Raw genomic sequence first — 25,258 nt, forward strand, 5'->3', positions numbered from 1 at the left:
TACACATGGACCACCACTGAGCCACAAGAAGGGATGAATTACACGTATACAACAACATGGATGGACCCTGAGAACACTGCACTAAGTGAAATAAGTCCGAGAAAGCGAAGGACCACATGATTCCACTCATGTGGGATCTAAAACTGAGACTCGCAAACAGGAACAGCAGTGTAGTGGTCGCCAGAGGGGCGGGGGTAGGAGGAGAAGGGGGTCCTAATGTAAGGTGACAGGAGATCTGACCGTGGTGAGCACACGGCAGTATACAGGTCTTGTAACAGAAACCCACACCCGGGTCCTATATGTTCATGTTGACCAATGTCACCCCAATAATTTTAATTAAAAAAAAAAATTTAGTTTTTAATAAAATATTTAGTGGGGACCTTAAAGATTTTTTTAAATTGATTTTGAGAGAGAGAAACATTGATCGATGACCTCCTGCATGTGCCCCAACCGGGGATTGAATCTGCAATCCAGGTACGTGCCATGATCGGGAATTAAACTATGTCCTCCTGGTTCATAGGTTGATGCTCAGCTGAGCCACACTGGCCTGGCCAGATCAGTGCTTTTATAAACTTAGGTCCTGACCAGTTAGTGGATAGTGGGTCAAAGCCTTTTTTTTTTTTTTTTAAGTGAAATAGAGTGGGAAATACATGCATGTTAATAGGGTGATTTTTGTAAAATGAGGTTTTTTGTACGTGAGGAGTAGATTGTGAGGTGGAATAGATTTCAAGTGAGTGAAAGGCATTTCTTGCCAGTCCTAGAGCTTGCCTGTACATTGTTCCTGTTTGACTGGAGGGGATAATGTCAGTTTCTAATGAGGGCACGTGGGTCTCTCCCACCTGCGGGTGTGCTGAGCAATGGGACCCGCAAAGCCCTGTAGGAAAAAGGGGAGTGTTTTCAGAGTGATACTCTCATCCTGCATGTCTTGAAGGATTATGTAAAGATTAACTCATTTATCTCTTCTTTGTCCTCAGAAACTATTTCTGCATCATCTCGCAGGCTGTAACCACGAGGAAAGGACTTCAACCCCCCGCGTGGCGGAACTGGCATTTCCTCGCCTGGCGAAGTGGCACAGGGCTTCGTGGGATGTGAGTTCCTAGCTGGGTTTGAAACTGCGAATAGGAAGGACTTGACATGCAGCTCTTTCAGGAACACGGGGTTTTCACGCAGATGCTGCTCGGAAGAGCTGCTTGCTGTGATGTCAGCTGCCCCTCTGGCATGTCCTTGCTGAGACAGTGCCAGGTGCGGGCTCGTCTGGGCGGGAGCTGGCCTGTGGGAAGCCGCTTCCTTCTCCCATGGCTGGGCATTGGCGTTGCTCGCACCCTGAGGGTGGTGTCACTGCCCCAGGGGTGGAGTGCCCCGCGCTGGGTATTCATAGTGGAATCATGTTTGTGTGTCAGCCTGCAGTTGTGTCCCAGACGAAGCTGTTGAAAACTAGAGGTGGCCTGTCGAAGGGGCCCCTGAAGTTGAGCTTCGCGTGCACCTGGCTGCTCTGCGCTCTAGAGGTGAGGTGTGGGGAGGAGGCCCGGGCCTCCGTTCTGAAGGCTGTGACGTGTCCTGGAAGTTGGCATTTCCTGCAAAACCCCCTGCCACTCACTCTGGGAGCTCCGCTGCACGCCGTCTGCCCTGCATCGCAGCCCCGAGGGAGCCAGACTGATTGGCTCTTGGATGCTGCTGCCATTACCAGGTTTTCCTCTTCTGGAGTTGGTACCGAGCGCTTTCTCTCCATTCTAGACCCGCGGGTCTTCAGACAGGCCCTGTGCTTCAGCCATTCTCCCTGTAGCGTGTTCCGTCAGCTGTTCTGGAACTTGGTAAGAACCTCAGAAGGTTCACTGGACTCATTTCCAAAGACTGTTGTGTTGTGAGAGCGGTGGCAGCACCGCTGTGTTGGAGCGAGGAAAATAAACGGGACAAGACTTAACCCTCCCGAGCTACCCTTGCCTGGTCCCACGACTGCAAGCGTGAGATGGTGTGACCTCGTAAAAACAGCAGCAGCCTGGCATCAAAGATCTAGCTTACATCTCCCTCCCTCCCTTCCTTCCTCCCTTCCCTTGTTAAATAGATTGAGAGCCTCTTATGAACCATGGGCTACCGGGTACTAGCACTTGTAATGTCAATGCCTAGTATCTCAGCTTCCGTTTTCTTAAAAGATCAGCACCTCTCTTGCCTGTGAGCCAAAGTGCAGAACTATTTCTACCTGTGAAAGACTGAGGAAGCTGTATGTGGAATACTGGGGTGGGAAAGAAGTGAGTAGCGGGACGGCCTAATTTCAGGATCGGAAAGTTCTGGTAAAGTGAAACCAGTCCTGTGGATAAGAAAGTCAGCCACACTTCAGCAGACCTATTGCCCTAGATTTTCAAGGACAAACACGAAAAGAAAGTGACGGTGTAACTTGGGAACGCAGCGTTAAAAGAGACCAAACTATTAGGCAGCGGCTTCACTCCTAATTAGCCTTCTCTGATGGAACGGACCAGAGAAAGGTCATGCTGCTGGAGGAAGTGGAGAAACATCAAGAGCCAGAGAAGAAATGCCTGTTTCTCAAGAGCCACCTGGTCGTCACACTCCAGCAGGCCTCCGAGTGCCCTGCGGGGCTCACTAAAAGGTGCTGGGACTCAGGATGTCTGGGGGAGGCTGATAGATAAGGTGCCTGTGTGACAAGTGCCCAGGGGATACTGCTGCTGCTCCTGCTGGCCAGGACTTGGGACTTGGAAGAATTAGGGCCAAAGTGCAGGTCAGGTGAGCTGCACAGCAGGGAAGTAAAAATAAGTCAGTGACAGGATTCTGGGGTTGACAGCACACTGCCTGTGCCCGTCTGAAGTGGATGAATGAGAGGGCAGTCACCTGGAAGGGCCTGGGTCAGATATGCAGAAGAGCACACAGGAGCTGCTGGTCACTGCCCGCCCCTCCCTCATCGCCCATGTGAACAGTTTGTCTTAAGGTAATGAAATACCTGTTACTCCAGGAGAAGCTAAAAGTCAGGCGAGAGGTGTTGATGAACAAGGTCCTGGCAAACCCCAAGGACACTCCCTGGAGGCTCGAGGTGTTGCCTTGAGTGTCGGATGCACAGGCAGAACCGTGGGAAGGACAAAGCCCACAGCACTATCTGCCAATGTGGCTTAGTGATTGAGCATCGACCTATGAACCAGAAGGTCACAGTTCAATTCCCAGTCAGGGCATGTGCCCAGGTTGTGGGCTCGATCCCCAGTGTCAGGCATGCAGGAGGCAGCTGACCAGTGATCCTCTCTCATCACTGATATTTCTATCTCTCTCTCCCTCTCCCTCCCTTTCTGAAATCAAGCCTATATAATAAAAGGCTAATATGCAAATTGACCGGACAGTGGAACAACAGGTCACTATGATGCACACTGACCACCAGGGGGCAGATGCTCAATGCAGGAGCTGCCCCCTGGTGGTCAGTGCACTCTCACAGAGCCCTTCCAAAGCCAGGCCAGAGGCACTCAAGAAAAAGCAATACATTTTGTTAGAGTTTAAAAAAAAAGTCCACTTACAAATACTCTCTAATAAAGAGGGAATATGCAAATTGACCGTCACTCCATGACAAAGATGGCAGCGGCTGGGCCGGGATGCTTGCGTCGTTGCCATGGCGACGACAGGTGTTCCGCCCCGCCCGCCTGCAGAGGGCCTGTGGGCATCACGGAGGCAGGCATCCCACCCCGCCACAGCTGCTCCAGGCCGGTGGGCAGTGCGTGGAGAGCCTCTGGGTGGGGGAGGGCGGCCTGTACTCCCCACATGGCGGTGGTGGCAGCCGTGAAAGGCCAAGCGGAGCTTGCAGGCCGAGCTGAAGTAGTGCCTGCAGGCCATCAGTGCCGAGGAGTGGCTGCGCAAGTCCCACCTCCTGGCCCAGAAGGTGCGCGATCGCAGGGACAGCCAGATTGACTCCTCTTGGCCGCGCCACGGGGGTTTGCAGATCTGCGCAGCCACAGGCCTCCGGTTCGCGCATCCTCTCCTCCCCCCCCCCCCCGCTGTGCAAACATCCCCCAGCGGGCTGTCACCCACACGCGCCTACAACAGTCCCAGACCATGGCACATGCAAGTTCCCCCCACCCCTCGCCACACTTCCATCAACCCCAGCATGCCTACATGCCCCACAGGATGTGCCCACGTCCCCTCCGGCACGCTCACGTCCTTTGGAGAGTGTCTGGGTGTTCTGGTGCTGAGGGCGGGCACCTGTGAGATGACAGTGAGCAGAGTGGTGATGCCCTGTTTCCGCGGAGGCCAGTGCAGCGGCGAGATCACCTCCGTGGGGCTAAGGCAGGTGCTGAGGCGGGAGCAGGTGCGGACAGACTCACCTGGTGGGCGCGGGCGGCCCTCGCTGAGGTGCCTTTGGTCAGCGTTCAAGATCAGGAACCCAGAGGAGGTGAGGAGTTCTGTCCTCTCAGTGAAACGGTGGGAAAGTCGGGGCGACTTTAGAGGAGGAATGTGCACTTTGGGTGCCAGCACCCATGGATGAGCTTCGCTCGCACGGGTGACAGGACGTGCTTTTCTGAGTTAATGAGAGAAAACATTGATTCTCCTGCTGCCCGCAAGATGGAAAGTGGAGTGGAGACATGCGGGGAGTGAGTGAGGTTCCCTGTCTGGGGGTTCCAAATCCACCATTGGTTCCTTTCACCACTGACTAGAGATACACAGGGTGTCCCCCCCAAAATGTATACACACTTTGAATACCTACTAATTCCAATGGGGTTAAGCATGAAAACAAAGAAACAACAATAGAGCTGTCATCTGTTCAAAGTGCAGGCACACACCGGCTGTCGGACATTCCCTGAGGGGTCCCGGATTGGAGAGGGTTCAGGCCGGACTGAGGCCCCCCCCCTCGTGCATGAATTTTGTGCACTAGGCCTCTACTGAGATCATACCGTGTTTGTCTTCCTGTGACTTACTTCCCTTAGCATTATGTCCCCCAGGCTCATCCAGGTGGTTGTAAATGCAGGACTTCCTCTCTCCTAGGGCCAAAAAGTACTCCGTTGCAGGTAGATACCACAGCTTTCCATCCACCTGTTCACCACGGACCCTTGGCTTGTTTCCGCATCTGAGCTGGTGTGAATGTTACGTAATGAGCACAGGAGTGCAGACTCTCCTCATTCTCTGCCTTCCCGTGGAGGTGGCATTCTTTAAACGCCAGCAGAATTATCAGATTTTAAACGTCCAACAACTGAGTGCGGTTTCTCTGAAGAGCACTAAATAGGACAGGTCCTTCCTCAATTAAGGCCTCGGCCGCAGTAGAGCTGGAGGGTAATTGGCGCCAGGCTCCCCGCGGGGCCTGCCAACCCAGGAGGAGGGACTCCTGGCCACTTCAGACCTGAGGTAATTTCAAACCAGCACACGTTTCCATTTTCCTCTTTGTCCAATCTGCTCTCTGTGATCAGTTCTTCGTGTGGTTCAATGACTCAGATCTCAGGGGACGGGGAAGGGTTTAGAAGGAAAGAACCAATGCACCTACATATTTTGTATGGCATCCGATGTCTAGGAGGTATGATACCCTGTTTACCAGTACAAGGTCCAGGTTAGCCGTTGCAAATAATTCTGTGATGAAGGCAAGGGTGCCTGGTAAGAAAGAGTGACGAAAAATGGAGAAACGGTTACTAAAATTTTAGCCGTGAACCTTCTTGAAATAATACCTTCAAGGAGATGGCTGGTTTCCTTTTCTTGTAACCTGGGGAAATAGTATTCCAGCTTCAAGGGGGCCTGGTTACTTTCTTGCTCATAACAATTCCCTTTATCAGCGAGAATCCTCAAGTATTCTGCTTTGCTCCAGGCATAATATACTCCTTTTTCTTTCTAAAAACATCTGAAATAGATTACAATTTCTGAACTAAAACCTTGAGTTCTTGGTACATGATGTTGTATATAGGGTTATTCCAGCAAGTGGGTCTGCTGTCTGATGGAGATTTGTGGATTGACCCTACTTCTTGAAGTGTTAGTTTCACAGGTTTATTAACTGGAAAAAAAGCATATGAATCTAGAATTAACTAGCATTTTAGAAATAGAGTGACAAATGCTCTATCCTATATAATAAAAGCCTAATATGCTAAGTGTCCGGTCGTCAGGGTGGCCATTCAACCAATCAAAGCGTAATATGCTAATGATATGCTATGGTCACTCAACCGCTCACTATGACGTGCACTGACCATGATGGGGCAGATTGGCAATGCAGGAGCTGCCCCCTGGTCAGTGCGCTCCCACAGGGAGCCGGGCTCAGTGGCAGTGCTAAGGATCATAACTGTCAGCTTAGGCCCACTCCCGCCTAAGCCATCAGTCAGACATCCTCCGAGGGCTCCAGCCAGGCTGAGGGACCCCCCACCACCCCCGAGTGCACGAATTCCGTGCACTGGGCCTCTGGTATATCTACAAGAACTATAGGACAAGAAAAGTGCCTAGGAAGAGAACTAGAACTAGAATGATGACACATGGGGAGGAAAAAAAAAACAAAAATAAAAACCTCAGCCAAATAGTTTGTTCATTTAGGTCAAAGGTCTGATAATACTTGTGTGGATCTGGTAGTTAATTCTAGAACCATATGTGGCTCTATGTTTAATAATTATAAATATTTTACTCTAAAATTTTTTACTCTTAGGTTCACTTGCAGTAAGTATCCAAATTGTGAATAATTCATTCTACAGCATGGGATCAATAAATCTCAAGTAATCTTTTACTTATCTTTACTAAATTTTAAATTAAAAGAACCACTTCAGCCTGGCCAGCATGGCTCAGTGGTTGAGCTTCAACCTATGAACCAGGAGGTCATGGTTGGATTTTCGGTCAGGGCACATGCCTAGGTTGCAGGCTTGATCCCCAGTGTGGGGCATGCAGGAGGCAGCCAGTCAATGATTTTCATCATTACTGTTTCTATTTCTCCCTCTCCCTTTTTGAAATATATATATATATTTTAAAGACAATGGTCATGATGACTTAATTTCTAAAAAAAATGAAGAACCACTTCAGGTGTTTAGGAGAGGAACCTGGCATCCAGTCAACTTGTTCATGTTATTTGTGTGTTTTTTTTTTTAATTTTTATTTATTGATTTTAGAGAGAGAGAGAGAGAGAAACATCAATTTGTTGTTTTTCTTACTTATGCATTCATTGGTTGATTCTGTATGTGCCCTGACCTTGGCGTATAAGGACAATGCTCAACCAGTTGAGCTACCTGGCTAGGGCTCATGTCGTTTTATTTTATTTTTTTAATATATTTTTATTGATTTCGGAGAGGCAGGGAGAGGGAGAGAGAGATAGAAACATCAATGATGAGAAAGAATCATTGATTGGCTGCCTCCTGCACGCCCCCTACTGGGGATCGAGCCCACAACCCGGGCACATGCCCTTGACCGGAATCGAACTCGGGACCCTTCAGTCGGCAGGCCAACGCTCTATCCACTGAGCTACAGAAGCTAGGGCTGATGTTTTTAAATCTGGGAATGATTTAACTGGGCTCAGGGTCTCATGAGGTTGTAGTGAAGCTGTTGAGTGCAGGGACTGCAGTCACCTCAAAGCTTGCCTGGGTCTGGAGAACTCACTTCCAAGCTCCCTAATCCAGTCTTTGGCACCCCTCAGTCACTTGCTGGCTGTTGGCTGGTGACCTCTGTTCCCATGGGGTTCTCCATAGGCTTCCTGAATGTTCTTATGACATGGAAACTGGCTTCCTCCGGTAAGTGGTTGAAGAAAGAGCAAGCGAAGAGGGAAGACAGTTTTTTATGACCTAACCTTGGGAGTGAAATACCATCACTTCTGCTGTCTGCTATTGGTCACACAGACCAAGCATGGTCCCCGTGGAAGGTGACTGCCTTTGCAAGGATGCGAGCATCAGGAAGCAGGGACCATTGGGGACCAAGGGGAAGCCAGCTACCACAATGGCTAGCAAATATCTCGGGTATTTATATTCCATTGGGTACATTTGCAATGATGACCTAACGGTTTAATTTTAAATGTCAGTATTTACATTATGTCACAAATTTCATCCTTTGCAACTAACATTTACGAAGAAAAAAATGTTAAATGTGCCCTGACCGGTTTGGCTCAGTGGATGGAGCATCAGCCTGCAGACTCAAGGGTCCCAGGTTCGATTCCCATCAAGGGCATGTGCCTTGGTTGCGGGCGCATATCCAGTGGGGAGTGTGCAGGAGGCAGCTGGTCGCTGTTTCTCATCGATGTTTCTGACTCTCTATCCCTCTCCCTCTCTGTAAAAAGTCAGTAAAATATATTTTTAAAATGTTAAATGTATGAAGGGGGGGCACATATTTTTAAAAAAATCTCTTGGGGATAAGAGAATAAATGATTGAAGACCACTGGCTCAGACTGTAAGTTCCTCTATCCAACGGGCCCCTTAGCTTGTCCCTCTGGCTCTTTCTCTCTCCTGCGTGGTGCTCCTTTATCTTAATGGTATGGGCAATTCAGAAATGAAAGACAAACCTCAAATTGAAAACCATAATTTGAGACATGATTTGTGAATGGGAAAGATTACTTGAAATCCAGACTGTCCCTAAAAATCTAGGACCCCTGGCTATGAATAAAAAAATGGACCGGAAGTTTACTTTTTTTTTCTTCGGGAATTGAACCCTGATCTCTTGGTTCATAGGTCGATGCTCATCCACTGAGCCACACCGGTCTGGCCAGTGTACTTTTTTTTTTAATACATTTCATGGATTTTTCACAGAGAGGAAAGGAGAGGGATAGAGAGTTAGAAACATGGATGAGGGAGAAACATCGATCAGCTGCCTCCTGCACACCTCCTACTGGGGATGTGCCCGCAACCAAGGTACATGCCCTTGAGCGGAATCGAACCTGGGACGCTTCAGTCCGCAGGCCGACACTCTATCCACTGAGCCAAACCGGTTAGAGCATACTTTTTAAAAAAATGTCATTTATTAAACAGACAGCTAAGTGCCTTCTATGAGGAAGATACTGGAGACATCAAAAGAATATAATCTGCTGGGTCGGCGTGGCTCAGTGGTTGAGCGTAGACGTATGAACCAGAAAGTCAGGGTTCAATTCTCGGTCAGGACACATGCCCAGGTTGTGGGCTTTATTCCCAGCGTGGGGCATGCAGGAGGCAGCTGATCAATGATTCTCTCTCATCATGTTTCTCTCTCCCTTCCTCTCTGAAATCAATAAAAATATATTTAAATATATATATCTATAAAACCTATGATCTAATAAGGGTTATGAACTGGAGAATATGATGCTTGGGGTGGAATGTATAAAAATTGTACACAGCTGACACATTTCTATGAAGCCTTAAAATATTGTATATAATTTGTGAAATTTGGCTTGTTTTGATTAGGTATGCCATCCATGTTTATGTTTAATGAAGACATTTTGTACCTCAGATGAACAGATGGCGTTCAGTTAAGCCAAAAAATGCACAAAGCCAGTCATTCTGGATAACTTGGAAAAGAAGCTGAGGTTTTCTGAGGCATACCGCAATGAACCTAAATGGAAACCAGAGTATTTTATTAGGAACTAGTTTTGAAACTTGACCAGGCAGGACTGATACTTTATCCCTGACAACTGGCTGTCTCTTAAGTGGGAAATGTGCTGTGTCCTACTTGCATCAACTTTGGTTGAACCAAAATAGCACTAGGCACCCATTATTAGCATGTTTTATTCATACCATCAACACTAAAGTACGGAGCTAATATGCACAGGATTGCAACGCAAAGCACAGACTGCCTTGGAAATAAATGTGCGGTCTAAGCGGAAGCGACCCTGCAGGTTGAATTTTACTAAGTAGCCGAAAGTCTAGCTTCTGTGTTCACACAGGGCGAGGGCGGTCCAAGGTTCCAGTTTCTGGAAATGCTTGCTGAGCCGCGGGCGACAGCGGGGCCAAAGAGAAAACGTGTTCGAGGAGTGAAGCGCCTGTTAATCTCCCTCCGCAAAGCCTTTCGTTACAGGGGACGGAGGCCTAAGAGGGCGCCGCTGGCCTCGCTCAGCGTGGGAAGCCCAGCGGGACCCCCCTCGGCGCCTGGACGCACGCTCCCCAGGGGTCGGCGCCGCCTCCTCCTCCAGGGAGCCGACTCCTCGTCCTTCGATTTCGTTTTTGGGTCATTCCCTCGAGCACCCAGGGCCAGGCGCCCCTCCCCGGCCAGGGCGGGGTCCAGGGCGGTTCCTACAGCTCCTTTAGGAAAACGGAAAACAGGGATCCCAACCAGAGCGGGGCCACAGCGGGGGAGGAGGCCGGACGTGCCTTCGAGGGCCTGCTCCCAAGCGGCCGCCTCCTTCGCAGCGGTCACCCGGGGACAAGGCCACCCGGGGACAGAGGCGAGGTCCGGCTGGGTCAAGCTAGGACGTCCAACGTCTTGTCCGGACAGGCGCCGGCGGGCCGGAAGGGGCGGGCGGAGGGACGGTCAGGGGGCGGGGCACTGGCGCGGGGCGGGGCGAGCCAGGTCCTCCCGGCATGCCGCGCGGTACGCGGCTTCCGCTAGTGGGCGGTGCGGGCGGCGGCGGCCGGAAGTGGGCTCAGCCGGCCTCTGGGAACGCTGCCTGCACTTCCGGGGCCTGGAGTCCGGCTCTAGTCTTCCTGTAGGCGGCGCGGGAGGAACAATTGGTGTGAGGGGCCGGGCCGGGCGGATCCCTTCCTCCCCCAATGTGAGCCGCGTCCCGAACCCCCGTCCGGCCGAGGCTGCCCAGAGTGGTGGGGACGGTGGCCCGGGAACATGAGGCAGTGTCTGCTCTTCCTGACCAGCCTGGTGCCTTTCGTGCTGGCGCCGCGACCTCCGGACCAGCGGGGCTTGGGCTCCCCGCAGCGACTCGGTAAAGACGCGGGAGTTGGTTAGGCCGGCGCCTGGGGCGCGCTGCTTTCGGGGAAGAGCCGGGAACTGGAGCAGGTGTTTGGGGGCGGGGTACTGGACGGCTTTGGCGCGTCCCAGCGTTTTCTGTGTGTGGAGGGGGGTGTGGCTCGGAGTTTAGGGAAAGAATGGAGACGGGCTGGTCCGTGAATGGGAAAGGGGGACCGGAGGCGGCCTCCCGTGGTGACTGAGGGCCTGGGAGGGGTGCGCCCGGGGTTTGCGTTCGGGAAAGAGGCGAAGGGACGGGGTGCTGGCTCGTGTCTGGAGGGGCGATGCGGTCCAGGTCCCTGCCGCTCGGGCGTTCGGAGCGGGTTACACGGGCCCCACGCGCCCAGCTTTCTAGCGCTTCTCCCGCAGAAGCCTCGCTGGAAGCCGGGGACGGACACTCATTTTGGAATTGCGTTTTGAGGCCCGCGTAAGCGTGTACTTAGTTGTTTAAATGGAAAACTTCCTGGAGGTGCGGGGGCTGGGGACCCTAAACCTGCCGAGTCCACTCCTGCTGCTGCTGCTGCTGCTGCTGCGAAGGTCTCCTTGCCGCGTCAGGAAGTGAGCAGGGGCGGCCCCTTCGGTCAGTTTTGAGCCCAGAAAGTAGAGGGTTCTTGTTTAGATGTCCTCAGAGATTGGGTTTTAAGGATGGGGGACATGAGAGATCGAAGTTTGGTGGGAGTTGTTGGTGTGCACGTGTGCTGTCTGTGAGCCCTTTGTCCCTGGGAAGTTGGCGGGTGAGCTGATGAATTGGTGGTGGAGGATGGAGCGTTCTCCCTGTGCGCTCAGGGGTAGCCTCAGTGCATTTCCATGGTTGTCCGGGTCCCCCGGTCCCACCCGGATTTAACACACTGACGCGCAGCGCTCCGCACCACGTTTCTTCATGGCTAATTGACAGTTTCACGTTAGTTGATCTGGAAATTCTTTTTTCTTATTTAATAGTCAGAAATTGTCATCGACCGAGGGTATTCAAGGTGTTGAGTGTTCTCAGCTGAATAATCGCTTCGTTGTCATGTCAGGTTGGAATGGATGGCAGGTGACCCGTTTGATGCAAGGCGAGGGCGCTTGTTAGGAGGGGCTGAGGTGGGAGAAGCCCACGCAGATACAAGGGGGATGGTGAGATGGGGTGGGCAGGATGAAGGGGAGGGTTAGGATGCGGACCTTTTCCCCAGGACTCCGCGTTAATGCAAAGAGTGTTGAGATATTAAAACTCGCACCGCTCCAACACAGCTGTTGGGCTTGGGTTATTCTGTTGCTCACAGGTGGCAAACAGATAGATGACTCCTAGGGATGCGCACAGCACAGAGGAAAACCTTGCTCTCTGGGCCAGTGCTCAGCAGCTTCAGGGGTCAACGGGGCGGGGGGGGGGGGCGTGGGGGTGGCCGTGTGTTTTTTATGTGCAAAGGGCAGAGCGCTGGTGCCAGGAAAAGGCATGGACCGCCCCACTGACTCACCAGACGTTTGAAGAACACCTACTGGATGCGAGTGTATGTGAGGCTTCGAAACACCAAGATCAGACAACATCCATGTCAGTGCGCTTCTGGCGTGGTGGGGTCGGGAGTGCTAAACAGACAATTCCAGAACAGCCTGGAAGAGAGCACGAGGACTCACCGGACAGGTGGTGCACCGCGGAGGGAACGGGACCCAGCCTGGGAAGGCGAGGCCCGGCTCCTTGAAGGAGGGGATATTGGGGCCCCGACTTGAAGGTTAAGTAGGTCAGGCGGGAAAATCAGGGCACTCCTGATGGGGGCACTTAGAGGTGGTTGACATTAACCTTAGGGATCCCGTCTAGCGTTTTACATGAAGCAGCAGCAGAAGTGAGTCAGGTATCGTGAGCTGTCAGGATCACACAGTGATAAATATGTGTCTTGTGGGTATTTTTTCTTTTGAAGAGCATTGATTTCTGTGTGTTTTTAATGGCTCAGGGTATAATTTGTTGCTTCATTTAACCCCGCCATTATTTAGATTGAATTCGTCAAGACCAGTAAATAGTTTCATAATTAAAGAGCATGGTTTATTGTTTATTAGCTTACTTGCCCTTTAAATGTTACTGTCACTGCCGTTCTAAAGCTGGGATTCGAATCCAGGCCTTTGGAGTAGTCAGTTCCCCCGAAATGATTGCAGTTGAACTGTTATGAATTGCATAATTTAGGAAAGTTATGAGTCATGTGAGCTTCGTCACGATCATATCTCGTTGAAGTTGCAGCTGGGGTGGGTAAGTCTCACTTGGATTTCGAAAGTGGTTTCTCTTTGTGTTAGCTGATCACTGCCCCGAAAGCAAGGTCTTCCTCTGTGCTGTGTGCATGCCTAGGAGTCATCCTACCTATTTCCCACCTGCGAGCAACAGGACAGTCACAGTAACACAAAGAGAAACCACTTTGGGGGCTCAAATATCACCTCCTTTTTAATAAAAAGAGGATGTAGTGGGTGGAAAGAAAAATGTAGGTCACAAATGAGAGATGAAAGCTGTACCTGCAACGTATATTTAGAAATGTCTGATGTTTTTGGTGTGGGACCCTCCACATTGCACTGCTCATTTCTCTTTTTTTTTTTTTTTTTAAATATATTTTATTGATTTTTTTTTTACAGAGAGGAAGGAAGAGGGATAGAGAGTTAGAAACATCGATGAGAGAGAAACATCGATCAGCTGCCTCCTGCACACCTCCCACTGGGGATGTGCCCGCAACCAAGTTACATGCCCTTGACCGGAATCGAACCCGGGACCCTTCAGTCCACAGGCCGACGCTCTATCCACTGAGCCAAACCGGTTTTGGCTGCTCATTTCTCTTGACTGACAGCACCCCATTTTGCTCAGAATTTGGACATCTGGCTTCCTCTCTTGGTGTTAATTTTGCTTTCAGTCTGCGTTCTTTTGAAACCCAAACACATAACCACCCTCACTGTTCCAAGGGAGATTTAATGCGCCTCTGCTTTGTAGCAGTCAGAGCTGAGCTGTATTTCTAGAATAGAATGAGGGGGAGAGTTTAGCAGAGCCGTGGTGGGGAAGCGAGAATCCTCTGCCCTTCCCAGGGTTTTCCAGAACCCTAAGCGTAGGTGTCCTTGCAGGCCGAGTGTGGTTGATTTGGGGTTCTTCACCTTATCGTATTTATGAGACACAGTGAGTGTTTTTAGTGGGAAGTATAATTTAAGGAAAGTATGAAAAAGGGGCGGGCAGGCTTCACGGGGGTAGGGGAGTGAAAGGAAGTGCTTCTTCATGTACCCCCTTGGTTCTCAGCCTGACCCCGGCAGGACGTGGGTGTCTTCCCACACCTCTCCTTTTTTTTTCTTTTAACGTGTGTAGGCTCTGACACATCTCATCTACTGCTTTGGTTTCGCTTGCTATTTGACTATACACACTTGGATAACTACTATTTCTAACGTAGACTTGTTCTCTGAAGTTTCCACGTGATGCTTCCACCTCCGTATTCACGGGCACGTCAGTTTTAACAGGTCCAGAATTACTTTGGTAAATTTGGATTCCCCCACTCGTCCTGCGTGCGCGGGGTGCGGAGAGCAGGCAGGTTCATGTGTCTTCTGCACAAGCAGAACCAGCACTTGGCAGCAGTCCTGGCTTTCTCTGGTCTCTTTTCCACTTGTGGCACTCAGCTAGCGGCACGGCACTGGCAGTGTCGTTGGGGGACACTCTGTACCCCACGCAGCAGAGGAGCGGAGAGCCAACAGCGTGCTGCAGGGATCTGCACTTGCAAGTTGTATTCCTTTCCAGGAAATGCAGTTTATTGCAAAAAGGAAAGAGAAATGAAGTAAAATGTCTACAGATGTTCCCAGACTCTTCTCATTCAACATTTCATTGTTTTAAAAGTCAGTTTGGTCTTCAAAAGGTTGACTCGGGACAGGATGAAGGAAACATGGGTATCTTTATGTCATTGTGCCAGAGTAAGTGGCCATAAAAGCTTACCCCAGAAGTGAAACAGTTTAAGCCTGAGAGATGGGTGGCGGGGAAGGTTTATCCAGCCGTCTGTGGGCCACTTCACATCTACACCCAGAAAGCCAGTTCTCTGAGGCCTGGACGTCCGGCTTCCTCCTTACTCTGGGAGAACATAGAGGAGGAACAAAGCATCTGCTGCTTTTCACCACTGATGTCGTGTTGAAAGTCTTACAGAAACAGATCTGCTCTCTCCCCACCGAAAATCACTCTATGACTTATCCGTGACATAATTGCGAACATGTGATGATCTGTCGATGCAAAAAAGTCTTGTGCAAAGGAACAGTGTAATTGCAAACTAAATATAAGGTACAAGATATAATATGGAACCAAGAATCTCTCAGCATCCAGCTGTCCTCTCATAAGCCCCTTGTCCAGACCTGCTGCTCCTCGTGTTTTTGTTTTGTGGTTTTTTTTTAATCTCAGTGGATGCGGTGCCACTATGTTCCTGGGTACCCAAGCCAGATACCTGGGGGGGGGGGGTCAGGGGGGGTTCATGTTCTGCACCTGGATTGCTCAGCAGCTTACTATCTGATTTCCCAGACTTCAGTCTGTTCCCCTCTAGCCCCCTCCACACTCCAGTTACAGTGAACTTTCTAATTCACAGCTGCTGCCCTTATCCAAAGACCAAAATCCTTAACCTAGTTCTGTGGCCCGTCATGACCAGTACCCCGCTTGCCTCCGCAGCCTCACGCCTCTGCACATCCTCTGTGTGGTCAGCACTCCAGCTCAAGTTGCTTCCATTGCTCTGAGTATCCGTCTGTGTTTCTCGTGGACCTCAGCAGATGTTAGGCCCTCTCCTGAGAACCTTCTCCTTTCTACTTCTCGTGGCTTCCTCCTCATCCTTGTGTTCTTACTTCAGTGTGGCTCCCTGGAAAGTGCCCTGGGCTCACCAGGCAGGTCCTGCTCCTGCTGCGTCCCTCCCTGACTTCCTGTAACTTCTTCTCCCTTGGCGCTTGACATACTTTATAGCAGTTCTTTGTGTCGTGGTCTTTCCACCACTGTCACAATATTGGAAATGTATTTTTCTTTCTCCATTATAGCCCTAGTACCCAGAAGCTAGAAGGTTCTCAATAAATACTGGATAAGTGAATTGGTGGAGGCTGGTGGAATAGGAGGAAATGAAGAGCAGAATGTGTGTGCAAGAAAGGAGGGTTGGGTGGAAAGGATACAAAAACAGTGAGGGAGGGGAGGGTGTCTAAAGGTAACTAGGCAGGAGCGAGCAGAGATCATGACCACTGAGCTAGGAATGGTGAGTGGTTTAGAGTAAGTGTACTGAGCGGGTTGGATATGGATAAAGGCTAACGGCCTTGTCAAGGGGGAAATACACATTCAGGTGGGGGGCTACCGGAAACCGAAACGACCGCTGGTTGAACGTCGGGACGGGAGCGCAGTGAAGTCCGGGGTTTGGAGCGGTGACTTGCTGGGCAAGGACGGTCGCAGGGCAGGAGGTCCGTTCGCTGGACAAGGGCAGTGCTTTGCCCGGCTGTTGGCATGGCTCCCGAGCGTCCAGTGGAGCCAGCTCGGCGTTGTAAGAGGGTGAGTTACAATTGAAACACAGTAAAGTGTCTGAAGTGCTTTAGCAAGCTACATTTAAAAAGCGCTTTTTATAGAGAAAATGTGCCTAAAGATAACCAGTGACGTTACTATCTTGCTGTTTTTTTGTAGGCCTATTTTTACACATAGTTAAGATCATGCAGCATGGAGAGGATTTTTTTAAACGCACCTTTAATATTATAGCATAAACATTTCTCCGTGTTTTAAAAACCTGTTTTTAAGAGTATTTTCTATTTATTTTTTTAAAGTGTTTTTACTGGTTTTAGAGAGAGAGAGGAAGGGAGAAAGAGAGAGAGAAACATGGGTCAGCTGCTTCTTCCTGGGGGTGGAGCCCACAACCCAGGGATGTGCCCGGACTGGGAACTGAACCCGTGACCTCGAGGTGCACGGGATGATGCTCAGCCAGCTGACCACACCGGCCAGGGCTACAACATTTTAAATGATTGCGTTTTGTTGTTGTTGTTATTTAGAAGTCCCATAACTTGTCCTGGCTGGTGTGGCTCAGCTGGTTGACGCGTCGTCCCGTACACCAAGAAGTGTCTGGTTCAGTCCCCTCGGGTCACATACCTGGTTCCAGGTTCCATCTCCGGTTGGGGCGCACGTGGAGATAACCAGTTGATGTTCCTCTCACATGGGTGTTCTCCTCCTCTCTCCCTCCCTTCCTCTCTAAGATCAGTTAAATAACAAAAGGAGAAGTAGTGCCACAACTTACCTGTTGCCCAGTTATTACCTTGTTTCTGATTTTTGTTTGTAAAAATAATGCAAGGCTGAATAATGAACATCTTTGTGTTTAAAGTTTTTTTCTTTGAATTATTTCCTTAGTTTAGTTCAGTAGTGGTTCTCAAACGTGGTGTCCGTCAGTATCGCCTGGAAGGCAGCTTACACACAGATTGCTGCCCCACCCTAAGAATGGCTGGTGAAAACTGGCCTTTAACAAGTCCCAAAGTGATGCTGATGCTGCTGCTGCTGCTGGGGGGCGGGGGGCACCCTTTGAGAGCGGCTGGCTGGCTATAATGTCGACAGGGAAACTGCAGTACTGAGGCTGAGGTTCTCCGTCAGTAGGAGTGATTATGATCTTGAATGAAACTGAGTTCATGTACCAGCCTGTCTGTATGAGGAAGTTGAAGAGTGAAGAGTTGTGTCAGTGCCTCAGCACTGAGAATTTGTGCAGTTTGTGAACACAGGAGTGCTGTTTTGTGCAAGGCTCTGCGCGGGGTGTTGTGAGGTAGGGGTCCTGTGATTAACAATACAGAGCTCCCTTTTGGCCATTTTACAGTCTGTGAGATAAAACAGATATAACTCAAAAGTGCTGGGAGAAAGTAATAAGCACAGGGCTTCCGAGTTCAGAGGGAGGTGCGGTCATGTTTGGTTGACTGTTAAAATGTAGGAGACCTGGAAATAGAAAGTCCAAGAAGAGCGAGGCTATCTTTAAGAAGCTTAACCAGTCTGACGTTAGGGAAGCTTGGGGTTTCCAGCCAGGCAGGCCCAAGTTCCAGTCCCAGTTCTGTGCCACACTGACTGTGATCGTTACTCTCCCTGAGTCTCTGTGGTCAGCTGTGAAAGGGGACAAGGCCTGGGGGATGCTTGTGGAGATAACATAAAACGCCCAGCGTGGTGTCTTGTAGGAAACAAACATTGTTGAGCAAATGTTAGCCTTCTTGAAGCTTTTTGTTGGTGCTGCGAAGCATTATAAACATTAGCAAGGCCGATCACCGACAGCCATCCAGTGGCAAAGAAGTGATGGGTGCCTTCTCAGACAGCCTTCTCTGGATTAAATTTTAAAGGACATTTTGTTAACAGGGAATGGGGGGACCCAGCAAGTGTGAAACCGCGGCTGCTTTGTGTGATGTTACCTTGCGTTAGGCTCTGGAGTGGACCTGGAATGAATGTACGTCGCTCTTACAGCTGCCTGCCTACCCCGCTGTCTCCAGGGCTGCTGGGAGGAGGCATTTTTCCTCTTTGACCACTTTACAAACTGGCCCTTCCCGCTCCGTCTGCTGGCCGCCCTCATGTCCACATCTCTGACTGCTGTTTGCTTGTGCACTGTCTGTCTCCCACACTGAGATGAGTGCCGCGTTGGGCAAGGACTCGGTCCTGCTTCAGGCTGTCGGTACTGACCCAGCGCCGGGCACAGCGCAGTGAATGCGTGAACTGATGCACCAGCCAGCCGAGGAAGCTGAGGGGAAGAAGGAGAGAGTAGGGGGTGGGTTCTTTATTTCTTAACGGTTTTGTGAGCATGTTTACCCTCAGTAGCACTTTGCTTGTATTTTAAGCTCCTGCTCTATTTTGAGGACATCCTAAGTCCAGTGGAATGATTGTGTTTCTGCCGTGATATTTGCTGAGAGAAAAAGGAAAGCATCAGCTCAAATATTTTTAGACAGTTTCTACAGCGACTTAAGTCACCAAAATTGTATTCCAAAAATCCTCTTGATTTTGGAAGAGGCAGCAGGGTTGTGTTGATGACGAGTGACGTACAGCGTGGACGTCCTGCACGGTGTTACCCTTGCTCTGTTTCACATAAACCAGTTCTGTGCTTGTTTGGTTTGGTTAGCAGTGCCCTTTGCCTTTCTTGGGTTCCAAGTCAGCCTGGTAAAATAATTAATGTTGCTCTTTCCCAGGGATTGGGTTGGTTATATGACTTCTGCTTCCGGGTGTCCGCTGGACTGATAACCTGTATGTGCCGAGGCAGCAGTAACAGGGATAGTATCACCTCTTGTTCTCGAATTTTTTGTGAAACGTTTACTTTCCCAGTTTTGGTTTGCTCATTAATACAGTGATGCTCTTGCGCCACATCTACTGATAAGAAACTGATAAGCTCCGATTGGCAGTGACGGGTTGAGTTGGCTACCTTGATCTTGGGAATTCTAAACATACAAGCCAGAAATACCTTTAATTTAGAAGTTAGGTCATTGCATAATATGATACTCTAAAATACCAAAATTACCACTACCTGCTATGAACATGGACTCATGCTCAGATTTCCCTATTGTCACAAATATCTTTCCGCAGTTGGTTTGTTTGGCCGAGGACCTAACTAAAAAGGTTCACACATTGGCTTGCTTGCCATGTTCTTGTCTAGTAGGTGTCGCCCCTCCCTTCTTTCTCATGCTCTTTATTTCCTGAAGACATTGGGTCATTTGTTCTGCCGGAATTCTAACATTCTGGGTGTGGCTGATTGCTTGCTAAGGTTATTTAATTTGGCAACATTCAACATTTATGTCTTCAAAACTAGAAGTCACATCTTGGATAGATTCAGGTTCAATTTGTGTGTGTTTTTGTAAGAATGCTTCATAGCTTGTGCACTGGGCACTTCATAATGTGGTCCATCAGGAAGAGTTTGTTGTCTGACTCATCTTAGTAATATTACAATTGATTAGTAGGTTTCGGTGTTAATAAGTTTTTTGTTTTTATTTCAGAAAAGCTTGATTCTTTGCTCTCAGACTACGACATCCTCTCTTTATCCAGTATCCAACAGCACTCAGTGAGAAAGAGAGATCTGCAGGCGTCAACACATTTAGAAACACTACTGACGTTTTCAGCATTAAAAAGGTAATTTGAATTATTCATAGAAAAACGTTGGGGCAAGTGAGACTTGGTTTGGCAAAAGCAGAAAAATAAGTTGTTTTCGCCCCCCAAAGGTTATTTATTTTTTCAATTATAGTTGATATACAATATTATATTAGTTTCAGGTGTATAAGGGTAGCTTGGGAAGTTACATTTTTAAAGATTTGTAATTAATATAATTAGTCTGTCAGATTATTACACTGTATATTGCCTATTCTAAAATTTACACTGATGATTATTTTAAAAAAGTAAATAGGTATCCCCAAAGTGTCAGTGATGGTAGTAATATGGTTATCGAATTCTACCAAAGAATTTTAATTAATTGACTGTGAATAGAACCCACTAAGCCACCCTGGCTGGGATTGGTGATGGATTTAACTAGACTTATTGTGATGATCTTTTTGTGATATATTCAAAAAATAGAAAAATGTTAATTCAGATGGATTAACATCAGTTTGTGGTTACTGTAAATCCTTACATCAAAAGTCAGAAAGATAAATGAAAATTATAAAAGAATTCTGTAAGTACATGACTTCACATAATTTTGGGAGGATAGAATAACAAATAAATTCTGACTGATATATTGTGTGGGAGGCTTTATAGCTGAAAGTTGCAGATTGGAAACTCAAAAAACAGGAATTTTATATCACTTGGCCCTTATCTTTATAATAGAGCAGATTAGTAATTAGAAAATGAAGAGCACAATTCCAGTGATTTTTCTGGAAAGAACATTAAGTAAAAGCAATGTGGAGACTCCTGGAGAGCTCTAAGATGAAATGATAAGGCATTTATAGTAAGTTCTCAGCATAACTGATGGGGGACACATACCATACCTGTGAATGTGTGGGGAGATGTGCTTTAGGATGGCAGGAGAAAATGTTCCAAGGTTTTCCGAAATAATGTTCTATTGTCTCTTTCTCTGTGACCACTAAAAAAACAACCCACAGCAAACCAAAATTACCTTGTTATGCTTAAAAATGTTAAAAATATTTGTTGCCATGGAGACGATCTCAGTCTAGATTCTTGCAGTTTAGGCTTATGCAGACCCATAGGAAGTAACATTTCATATTTTCAAACCACAGCTGACAAAATTTGTTCCTGTGGCTAAGATGAAAAACATACCTTTATTTGTTTTTTATGTTCATGGGCACATTGAAAGGACTCTGTAAATAATAATTGAAAAATTCTTGCTCACTATGCCTAGTTTTTAAATCAAAACTGAAACTCGTAGGAAACAAAAGCATATTAAGCCAACTGAAGAACTGCAGTGTGTATTTTAATGTCTGTGTTGCTTTTGGCTCGTATTTATTTTCCTCGTGGTACCGTGGATTAATTTTTTTAAGATCTTTTTAGAAGGAGAAAAAAGCACGAGTGCTTTTATTTTTATCTTTTTTAAAATATATTTTATTGATATTTCACAGAGAGGAAGGGAGAGGGATAGAGAGCTAGAAACATCGATGAGAGAGAAACATCGATCAGATCAGCTGCCTCCTGCACACCTCCCACTGAGGATGTGCCCGCAACCAAGGTACATGCCCTTGACCGGAATCGAACCCGGGACCTTTCAGTCCCCAGGCTGATGCTCTATCCACTGAGCCAAACCGGTTTCGGCACGAGTGCTTTTAAATACAGAGAAGTAGCATTTATTAATTTACACAGCAGTAACGTTAGGCTGATGGCTAGAGGCAGCACAGTGCAGGCTTCTGAAATGAGCCCCATTCAACTTTCAGTTTGCCATTTACCAGCTGTATAACCTCAAGTTTGTTGATTAACTTCCAAGCCTCAATTTTCACTGTGTGAAGTGGATATAATATATACAGAGCATCTAGGACTGAGTGGGTGTTCAATAAATCGTATCTAATAATATCAGTTTTTAATAAGTTTTTAAGACAAGCAGGACTTCGACTTACACTATACTGTCCCGATGTGTGTGTCCTTATTCTTCAGTCTCCAGAAAAGGTGAATGCCTGAGCTGTTTGAGTCCTCTTTCCCGGTTCTAGAAGTTCTTGGCCGCCAGATTCTTACCCTAAAGAGATCAGTCCCTCTGTGTGTCCAGGAGATGCGGTGCTCTAAGTACCTAGTAAAACAGTAGTGAAAGCCTTGCATGGCTTTTTATTAAGATCAACTCTTCTGCCAACTTCTTTTTTAAGGAAGTTTAATTGAATGAAAACCAGGCTTCCATTTTGTGTTCTTAGAGTAAATGATGGGTGCATTCTTTCTTCAGGCATTTTAAATTATACCTGACGTCAAGTACTGAACGCTTTTCCCAAAATTTCAAAGTTGTGGTGGTCGATGGTAAGAATGAAAGCGAGTACAGCGTCAAGTGGCAAGACTTCTTCAGCGGACACGTGGTCGGTGAGTATGGAGCTTGTTTGCCTTTGTGTCCGGGGTGGGAGGCGTCCAGCTCTACCTGGACTGGGTGTTCTTTTGGGGGAGGGAGGAGGAGTACCGGAGAACTGCTGTTCTTTGTTTTACTGGCACTGTCCGAGTTCGGAAGCGGAAACACTCAGACAGGAGGATATGGGTGTTACCAGCTGTCAGAGTAGCTGGCCACTCGGATGGCTGAGCTGAGTCTCCTCTCACGTGATGAGAACTCCACCGTTTCTGTGAGAAGGGCTGTAGACTTCCCTTGTGAGCTTTGAGACAGAGGGTTAGGAGACAAAATAGCTGACTGTGATCCTGTTTTATATTTATTGAAGAAGACGTTTCCAACTGGCAGTTGCCGTTTACTTCTGGAACTTTCTCTACCATCCGAAACAAATGGCATTAAAACCGTCAAATAGCAGGGTTCAAGACGGCTGTGTTCACATTGGTTTTCTGCCTCCTCTTAGTTCTTCCTTAACCCAGAGGAGGCAAGTTTTCCCGGGAGGAAATTACAGGTTGGTTGGTTTTGTTCTGTAACGGACTCTAGATCATTCTCATTCAGCAGCTGGAGGCCGAGAGAGAGGTTTCAGATGACTGGACAGAGCCCTGCTGAGGCGGGGTGTCCCGCTCTGCTCCCGGGTGTTTTCAGGGTGTTCACAGTGTCTGGGCAGATTGACTCTGATGAAGGGCTTTGTTGAGCTTTAATGGCAGTGAGGCATAGTTTATTTTTTCATATGAGTATTTTTTCATAATGAAAACCTTTTTTTCTCTTCAGGTGAGCCTGACTCTAGGGTTCTGGCCCACATAGGAGATGACGATATTACAATCAGGATCAACACAGATGGGGCAGAATATAATATAGAGGTAACTCTGACATGAGTTTTTCTTAGCACATACCTTTTTCTTCTTCAAAGGTCTATTTTATTATATTTATTGGAGTAACATTGGCTGATAGCATCCATTTCAGGAGTACAACATTATAATACAACATCTGTGTGCTCAGTTGTATGCTCACCCCCTGGAGTCTGGTCTCCTTCCCATACCATGTATTTGACCCCCTTTGCCCTCTTCGCCCTCCCTCCCCCTTCCCATCTGGTAACCACCCTGCTGTTTTCTGTATGAGTTTGTCTTTGGTTTGCTGCTTTTTGTTTCATATCCCACACATGAGTGAAACCATACGGTTCTTGTCATTTTTCTCTCTGACTTCACTTAATTATCTCTGATTTTTAAAACGTCGTTTCGCAGTTGTTGTAAGAAGACAAAGGTCTATAATTATACTTTTTTCCCCCTTGTATTTAAAGTTCTTTAATTAGGAAAGTAGATGATGTTTTAAAGAAGGTCATATTTTTTACAAATGACTAAGAAGCTGTCATAAGATGCACTCTGTATTTCTGATACCATAATTGAGTGAAAGTCACCTGTGGATGGATAATAGGAAGAGAAAACTTCCTTTCCCTCCCGACTCATTGTTTCTTACTCTTACCCTAATAATCCCATCACAGGGTAAACATTCCCAAGAATGAAGGTGCAGTCTTATTTGTCCACTTCTCCTTTTTTTCTCCTTTTTTCTCCCAGATGCTCTGGGAATGCAAGATCAGTGAAGGGTAATGGTTTATAGTCTGAGGGCTAAAAGAGGGCACTAGGAAACGGGCCCCTCTTTCATTGAAGTGCTGCCGGTAGAAACCAGGCCTGCACTGGTCACATTTGTGCAGGACGCGGAGCCACGTGTCAGACGTTGGTCTGGAAAACCACCTTGGCCACAGATGTGGGTCGAAGTGATTCTGTGTTTCTAAGGAAATGAGAATACTCTGGGTAGTGGTAATATGACCAAAATAGGACACCTGTGGGAAAACTATAATTAAATTGGTTAAAATGAAAGGTTCAAGTATATTTCAGTGCTGCTAATCCATGCATAGTAAAAAAAACCTCTTGTCCTCCTCAAAATCTCTTTCAAGGATTTTTTTTCTTTCCAATTTAGGGTCCATTTAGTAATGGTTATTACAGGATTCAGCACTCTCTTAGTAACGGTTACTATAGGATTCAGCACTCTCTTAGTAACGGTTACTATAGGATTCAGCACTCCCTTAGTAACGGTTACTATAGGATTCAGCACTCCCTTAGTAACGGTTACTATAGGATTCAGCACTCCCTTAGTAACGGTTACTATAGGATTCAGCACTCCCTTAGTAACGGTTACTATAGGATTCAGCACTCTCTTAGTAACGGTTACTATAGGATTCAGCACTCCCTTAGTAACGGTTACTATAGGATTCAGCACTCCCTTAGTAACGGTTACTATAGGATTCAGCACTCCCTTAGTAACGGTTACTATAGGATTCAGCACTCCCTTAGTAACGGTTACTATAGGATTCAGCACTCCCTTAGTAACGGTTACTATAGGATTCAGCACTCCCTTAGTAACGGTTACTATAGGATTCAGCACTCCCTTAGTAACGGTTACTATAGGATTCAGCACTCTCTTAGTAACGGTTACTATAGGATTCAGCACTCCCTTAGTAACGGTTACTATAGGATTCAGCACTCTCTTAGTAACGGTTACTATAGGATTCAGCACTCCCTTAGTAACGGTTACTATAGGATTCAGCACTCCCTTAGTAACGGTTACTATAGGATTCAGCACTCTCTTAGTAACGGTTACTATAGGATTCAGCACTCCCTTAGTAACGGTTACTATAGGATTCAGCACTCCCTTAGTAACGGTTACTATAGGATTCAGCACTCCCTTAGTAACGGTTGCTATAGGATTCAGCACTCTCTTAGTAACGGTTACTATAGGATTCAGCACTCCCTTAGTAACGGTTACTATAGGATTCAGCACTCCCTTAGTAACGGTTACTATAGGATTCAGCACTCTCTTAGTAACGGTTGCTATAGGATTCAGCACTCTCTTAGTAACGGTTGCTATAGGATTCAGCACTCCCTTAGTAACGGTTACTATAGGATTCAGCACTCCCTTAGTAACGGTTACTATAGGATTCAGCACTCCCTTAGTAACGGTTACTATAGGATTCAGCACTCCCTTAG

At 47.7% G+C, this 25,258-nt stretch overlaps 1 protein-coding gene across 1 annotated transcript in view; it reads left to right on the plus strand.

Moving 5' to 3' along the window:
* The first annotated feature begins 10,527 nt into the window (after window positions 1-10,527).
* ADAM17 (ADAM metallopeptidase domain 17) overlaps window positions 10,528-25,258 on the plus strand; it is a 38,157-nt gene continuing 23,426 nt past the window's right edge. Inside the window, exons 1-4 of the mRNA XM_080685122.1 lie at window positions 10,528-10,765; window positions 19,702-19,834; window positions 22,074-22,204; window positions 22,989-23,077. Of these exons, the coding sequence (XP_080541248.1) occupies window positions 10,669-10,765; window positions 19,702-19,834; window positions 22,074-22,204; window positions 22,989-23,077 (450 nt within the window). The 5' untranslated portion in view covers window positions 10,528-10,668. The remainder of the gene's footprint in view (window positions 10,766-19,701; window positions 19,835-22,073; window positions 22,205-22,988; window positions 23,078-25,258) is intronic.

This window comes from Plecotus auritus (assembly GCF_963455305.1).
Source record: "Plecotus auritus genome assembly, chromosome: 8".
Lineage (NCBI taxonomy): Eukaryota > Metazoa > Chordata > Mammalia > Chiroptera > Vespertilionidae > Plecotus > Plecotus auritus.